Raw genomic sequence first — 7,571 nt, 5'->3', positions numbered from 1 at the left:
GAAAGGCTTAGATTCTAGATGATCGGAAACAAAATGAAGGAACTGCCAGGAAACTCTTTTTTTGCTACAAAAAAGAAAAAGAAAAAAAGAACTGTTAGACTCTAAAAAATCAGAACATTCAATGGACGGTACATTTTCCATGAACAAGGGAGGAAGGATCAACTGATATTTGATAGAACATACAAATAAATGGTTGTTGAGCACTCAACTGTATAAGTAGCATTTTTCACTGTACAAAGATACTCTTGTATAAAATGTTCCTCCTATTTTGAACTGACATTCATTCTTTCGGACATAATAACAAATTAAATCATTACATTTTTTTTTTCCATAAATTCCAACAATTCAAACTCATCAAATAGTTCATGTTAAAGCATGAACTCAAGTTAATTATTCATACAAATCACCTTCACACAAATTCCAAAATGAACTAAAATTATTCATTCAACAGCTAAATGGGACAGAGCGAGTTGTTCTTGACATAGCTTATGCTTATGATGAGGAACGTTTGCGCTTCTTGGTAATACGAACCGTTTTAAGTTTAACAAACCTCTTCATGAGTAAGAACCATTTAGTTATGCTAAATATCTTGGCCCAACTCTTGTTGGACTTGCCTTTGCGCATAGAGGCATAAGGAAAATCATCAAGTTGAATTTCATCAGAACTAAGAAACTCGAAAATTTTCTCCCAATTATATTCTCCTGAATCCAAATTCACAGATGTGATCTGGTTGAAGGATCCCAGATGTAGGATATCCGTATCATTTTGCAGCTGATCCCAACTACTAAAACCGGTTGTAGAATGGCCAGAAGAAGTGAAAGCAAGTGACATCCCGTCTGACTCTGTATGTTGGTTAGGAATTACATAACAAGTAGAGCATTCAGCACTGACTACCCACTGGTTACTTTCAGCAGGCAAATGTGACTTCTGTGCACATTAAATTAAAGAAAATTGTCAAAGAAAAGTAGCTGAAAAAGTTGTTTGCAAAATTAAAAGAGATTTTCAAAGCTTAAATCAGCTCACGAAATATATCCTTCTTTTTCATCACATTGCAATGGACATTTACACTGCAGGGTAATGGGTATTAGTAGTGCAAGCAAAATAATTTGGTCAAAGAGTACTCACTGAATTATTTTGAAGCTCTGAAAGCTGGCAATCGTCAACCGTGGGACAGGATGATGGGGAAAATTTGGACGATGATAAGTGATGTTTAATAGAAATCTCTCTATCAAATTTTAAAACATTTTCCCAGTTTGCAAATGCAGTTTCCACTAACTTGTGGGCAGACGCCTGTAATAAGTCCAAGATCAAAAGGAGGATTTAGAATATGGCTAAATACATGACAATCAATGAATAGTAGATACAGACCTTTTGAGATTCAGAAAGTATGTTGTAATGGTTTAAACCACAGCCTGAGTCCATCCATGTCACCTGGCCAGCAACATTAAACACCACTGCAAATCTTTGTTCGGTCTCCGGATGACAATACAAGTATTTTCTTCCATCAAGATTGCATGTCTTTGCATGCATTGTAGTGGTTTTCCACCAATCACCAGACATGCTTTTGCCAAGGATCTGCAGGTATTAAAACTCATTTGTATGAGTACTTCTTACTGAAATGGAAAAAAATTACAACATGCAGTTATATAATGCTAAGGTGCATTGTCCCAGCGTTTAGGGACGAATGGTAAACCATTAATTAGGACACTAGTTATTTCTATAATATGACTTTTTACATGAGAGTTTGATAATAAGCTGTTACGTAATCCCTTTAAAGCCATATTTTTCCAGCTTTTGGATATGTTTATGATTTGCACAGTGCGATGATTCAAAGTAATGAATAAAGAAAAGACTAAAGAGGTCACCAATCTAGGTGCTCGCAGCAGGAAGCTTTTTGTAAAAGTGGCGAGGATTGAGGACATGGAAATCCTTGAAGATATTCAACTGGAACAAGCCATCACAACATCTTCAAATGCAAAACATGGCGAGCCACTGGTTTTGTAGCCCGGCCCCCATTACACCTCAACCCCCATTCTTTTTTTGAGAAGTAAAAAGAAAACAAATTGCAAGAGTAAATAGAAAAAAAATAATGCTCACTCTTTAATTTGTATCTGCTAGTCAGGACTCAGGATTTAGGAGAGAGATTTGCATTTGCATTAAATTACTTTAGAAAAAATTGCTGTTTAGCAACTAAAATATAAAAATAACCTGTCAGGAAAAGGAGTCTAATATATTTGCATGTTGATTTACTGTCATGAGGCAGGACCTGGACGAATCCGATCAGTAAATAAGCTTAATTATGCAGATTCAAGATGCAGGAAATGTACGTGCGCATGCAGTAACAGCCCTTTCATAACCGCAAAATATCACTAGTTATTAAAGATGTAAGTATAAATTTTGTGAAGTAGTAAAAGTTCTTAATTAGAAGAAAATTTCTTACATGCTGTAGCCTCTGAGGATTGTTGTAGAGTTCAATTAGGAAATCCTCCACTGTCCTGATACCATTTTCAGTCAACCGCTTATGGAAAGGACCATTCCGTTGAATCTGTTCTAGTCTCCATATATCATCAGTTGGTGATGGAGGGTACCGCTTCTTGCTTTCTGAAACATGATATTTCCAGTTCAAACTTTAAAACTTCACCATATTTCTATAAGAGGTATAGGAATTAAGTAAAAGTAATTCTCACTTAAGCGTTTATCCTTAACAGTGAAGTGTCCTGTCACGGCCTCTGTCACTTTAATTTCTTCAGGTAAATCTATAACCTTCGCTCCTAGCCTTACCGCCTCCAACTTCCTCATATGTTTTGGAGTGTGTTTGAATCTAATTTCATCAACAGAACCAACGCCTTCTTGCAACCTCAGATATGGATTTTTATGGCGCATTGATTTTCCACCTCTTTTTTGCGTCATGATAATATAACTGTTTAGCTCTTCGGTTGTCGAATTTTCACCATCACCATCAGAGTTACCATTAAGTAGAAAAATTTCAACTTGTGCTGAGGCTAGAGGTCCATGTATCACAGGGAGTCCTGTAACAACATCAATCAATTCCAATTTGGTTTCTTTGGGAAAGATACACTCTCCAGTAAATATCAGTGGAGCAATCTCGTGTGAGAACCTTAAAAGTAGACATCTTCTTTCAGAAGGATGGATTTTCTTCTGGGAATTCCTGTTTTTTTATATATAAAATGCTGAAATAGATTAACCTCACATATATACAACGGGGATTTCAGCACATAATTTTGAAGCCAATAACAAACCTGGAACACAAGTGTGATCCTCTGTACTGACTGTCTGCGATGCATCAGCATAATATTGGCATTAATATCAAATTATCACATTATTTTAAAAATATATATATATAGACGCAGTGGTGCTATGATAATTAAGTGTATGATTTTTCACCTGTATCGAGCAGTCAAAATTATTTCCAAGTCAGAGTGAAATTCATCCTCCACCTGGATAGATAAAATGTTGATTAAATAGTTAGGTAATGATATGAAGTGACAGGTAGGGGTTTCAATGGTTCGGACGGTTATTTTATAAAATTTGTACCATACTAATTTTTCGATTATTCTATTATGTATAACCAAAATTAGACTTTTCGAAACCATCCCAATCATATCGGTTTCTCTTCGGTATCGGTACGGTTCGATTAATTTTCGATATTTTTTTAATATCACGTAAAATTCACTAATAGAAGTAGAATGCAATAACAAGTGATGAATTAAAAAAAAAATGGCTAGAGTATAGATCCATCAACTATTCTACAACAACGCAAAAGAAATCAAACTAAGGCAAAGAAAATATAAATCACACGAGTTGAAAGATATACCAAGATGAGACTCAAGAATAGAGTCTATAGAAGATTAAATATTCAAAAAAATAAATCTAAATTATATGAAAGGAAACATATTCAATACATTGTAGTTTGCTACTCATAATCGCTAGAATACTTTGTGTCTTGCTAATAAAGATACTTGAAATAACTTAGTTTAAGTAGAAGTAGCATAATAGGTTTTAGGAATTAGTATTTTGAGTTTAATTACTTGTGGGCTTATACTCCCTCCGTTTCAATTTATGTGAACTCATTTAACTGAGCACGAAGTTTAAGAAAAGAGAGAAGACTTTTGAACTTGTGGTGTAAAATGAAGCACATATATTTTATGTGGCTATAAATTATTGCATAAAGGGAAAATTATTCCCAAATAAGGAAGGGGTCATTCTTTTTGGCACGGACCAAAAAGGAAATAGATTCACATAAATTGAAACGGAGAGAGTAATAGTTTTCATAATTCCAAGGCCCAAAGAAAATTTAATGCATTATTATTTTTAAACTTACTAAACAAATATATTTTCCACATGTAAAATTTATTCGGTGCGGTTCGATATTTTTTCGGTTTATTTTTATAAAATAAAAAACCTACCTTAATTATCGGTGTGGTTATAGATTTACATAAAAACCTATGGTTTCTTAAAAAGAAACCTAAAAATCGGTTCGGTGCGGTACGGTTCGGTCGGCAGAGGCGGATCCACTGTGAAGGTTACGGGTTCAATTGAACCCACAACTTTCAACGTGGAGTAAAAATTTATGTGTAAAAATTCATTAAAATTGCAATAAATATTAGATTTGAACCCATAACTTTAAATATATAATGGGTTCAATGTTAAAAATCTTAAAAATTGAACCCATAGAATTTAAATCCTGAATCCGCCTCTGTCGGTCGATTTAGTCGGTTTTCAAATATCCATTGACACCCCCCCAGTGACAGGTATATATTCAAAGACTAGAAGATTACAAAATTCAACTTGGTCAAAAATGTTTGATGCTCAATTGGCAAGTGGATTCTGTGCCTGGACACGAAACCTAAGACAAAATTAAAATTCGATCTTAAAAGAGTAAAATATAACCTTTAAGGACAACCTGCAGCTAGAAGAAATCTCCTGATATACACTTGATGCATGTTTAGCCAGCATTAAAAACAGTGACTTTGTTTTGCCTGGACGGCGAAATTGTGGTATCTTCATAGAAGAGATATCCACTAAAAGCTTACAGGAAGCATTTCATAGAAGTAAATTCTTGTACTTCTAAACCTCATTGTCATCATTTACACTGTGGATATATATATATATATATATATGAAAATCTATTTGACTGGACCCAAATTATTACTTTTAAAACTTATAATTCTAAATAAGCCATAATATTTGTGTATTACTATTCATTTGAAACTTGTGTTCTAAGATATACCACAATATTTGCGTGACTATAAAAGATTCATATTAGGGATCAATAGAATCGAAAGTTTAAGTTAAATTAGGTTCCTTCTGAAATGCATTAAAAAGAAAATAGAAAAGGATATTTTTAGAAAGGGATGGTCCAACGGCGTCAGTCTATCTCAGTGTTTAGCTTTGTTAGTCAGATTCTGTAGCCAGAGACTTTGCATTCAGTGTGTGATGTTTTTTTTCTTTCTTTCATTTTTTGCGAATTCAGTCAGTGACCAAATATCCTTTATGTGGAAAGTGTCCCTTCTTTTCCTGTTTTTTTTACATATAATGTCCTTTGCTTCACAAAGAAAAAGATTACTTCCTATATATCCTATTCCTTTCATTACAAATCTGCCGGAAAAGATTTCTTTTCAACCGCATATCAAAATATCTTTGTCAATTAATTCACATGCGCGCACCAACCATAAAATTCCCCATATATATATATATTTAAAGGTTCCCCGAAGGGATTATATTCAATAAGTCAAAGGGGATATAGAGGGGGCATACACCTGACCTCTTCCCTGTCATAACTAGAATGGATAACCCATTCCAACAATTTGACTCATCACAAAAATAAAAGCAGAAAGAGGAGGGTTTCTCCTAGTACAGATTGAGCACCCAAAAATAAGGACTAAGTACTAGACTTAGTGCAACCAGTAAATTATTCAGCCAGATGAACGTGCTTTTGACTTATAGCCAGGATAAAATGCCATAAATAGTTGCACTAAAACTCAGCAAACTCGTAGATCTGCGCACTATCGTTCACCTCATGTGCTAAGAGTTGGTATTAATTTTTGTCCGCGCAAAACTATCACTGTTTTCAAGTGAATGAGGCCTTTCAAATTGTGTAAAACATCCACCATTTCACCCTCCCTTATAATTAAAAAAACAAATGAAAAAAGAAGAAGATCAAATTAAATCATCATTTTGAAAGGTCATGTTTAGACTGGTGACACTTTCATTTTCTCCACTAATTGGTTCTCGAATCTTAAATCTTACTAAGAGCAAATTGGAATTGATCCACAACTCCGGGTAAAACATATCAAATCTTAGGTTAAAAAACAACTAAAAACTAATTGGCCAACGATCTACGGAAACGTTAGGTTATAAAAGCGCAAGTATATAATTAATTAATTGCAACCAATTAAATAGAACCATAAAGCTGAAGCCCAATAAAGGATTATCCTAAGCAAATGAACATGGACCCAGATTTTTCCGACATAAATACACCAAATTTAAGTGGTGAAAGAAAAACAAAACCACACCAAAGCAAGTATAAATAATACTGTGAAGCCCAAAGTAACAAGCTGTGCAACCAAAAAGAAAGAAAATACGTAGTTACAAATTAAGGAGCGTTGCTGAGAATTAATAGCAAATTGAACTCACCGGAAACGGAAACGGAAACAAAGCCAGTAGAAAGGCGACCACAATCCGCCGGAGCTTACAGAGCGAGACGACGTCCCTTATTGCCCTGAAAAGAGAGGAAAACCAATAAAAGAGCAGAAATGACTCAAGTCAACGTCAACGCTAATGCCATATTCAATACTCTCAAAGCAGAAGCATCACATGCCAACTGGTGGCCACATATGACAAATTTAATAATGGTAAAAGGTGGCTAACGTACGAGCAATCAGTAACACTACACTAATGGAATCTGAAAACGATTTAGGCTTTTAGCACAAACATGACATGAGCTAACCAAATTAAGTAACAAATCACTTCATTAATTATTTCTTTGGATTTGATAATGATATTTACGTAAATATATCCAGCACTAAGTAACTAAATAACCTGTGTGCATGTCCATTTATATTACTGTGGAAGAAGTTTTGAACTGGTTAATTTAATTACCTGGTAAAAGGAGGACTAGAGTTTCTTGTTTCAGTATCTGAGTTCTTGTGTCCTTCTCCACCATTACCATCTTGATCTTCGAACAGTAACATTTGTTCCATCAAATATTTGCCACCAACAAAACGAATGCTATAGTCTATGCGAGAGAATGCGTGCAGCCCACCTTAGTAATGATTCTGTTATATATAGATGGTTTTAGAGAAAAAGGGTAACGTGCCTCTTTCCTAGCTAGCTTAGTGAAAGACGCGTATGGACGGCTCAGTTATCCTCCGTTAGCGTTAAGTTGTAACTCGTAACTCGTAACTCGTAATAGTAGGAAGCTCAGTGGCAAAATGTTTATTTTCTTTCTGAATAGAAACAATTACGGGGAAGTCCTTTGGGGTATTTCCCAATCAATTTTTAACTTATACTAATATTTTTTCTTACCTAATTTAGTTTTGTATATAATT

At 34.5% G+C, this 7,571-nt stretch overlaps 1 protein-coding gene across 1 annotated transcript; it reads right to left on the bottom strand.

The window, feature by feature from the left end:
* Positions 1 to 286: 286 nt before the first annotated feature.
* LOC107800953 (calmodulin-binding protein 60 A) lies at positions 287 to 7,281 on the bottom strand. Its single transcript, XM_016624224.2, has 8 exons — positions 7,123 to 7,281; positions 6,658 to 6,742; positions 3,406 to 3,458; positions 2,688 to 3,169; positions 2,441 to 2,601; positions 1,369 to 1,575; positions 1,126 to 1,290; positions 287 to 927 (listed from the first exon to the last, which is right to left on the bottom strand). The coding sequence occupies exons 1-8, from the start codon at positions 7,221 to 7,223 to the stop codon at positions 493 to 495; spliced, it is 1,689 nt and encodes a 562-aa protein (XP_016479710.2). The 5' UTR covers positions 7,224 to 7,281; the 3' UTR covers positions 287 to 492.
* Between the last annotated feature and the right edge of the window lie 290 nt (positions 7,282 to 7,571).

The sequence above is a fragment of the Nicotiana tabacum genome, chromosome 6, assembly GCF_000715075.1.
Source record: "Nicotiana tabacum cultivar K326 chromosome 6, ASM71507v2, whole genome shotgun sequence".
NCBI lineage: Eukaryota > Viridiplantae > Streptophyta > Magnoliopsida > Solanales > Solanaceae > Nicotiana > Nicotiana tabacum.
The sequence above is the reverse complement of the archived record's forward strand: the minus strand, read 5'-3'. Positions and strand labels throughout refer to the sequence as shown.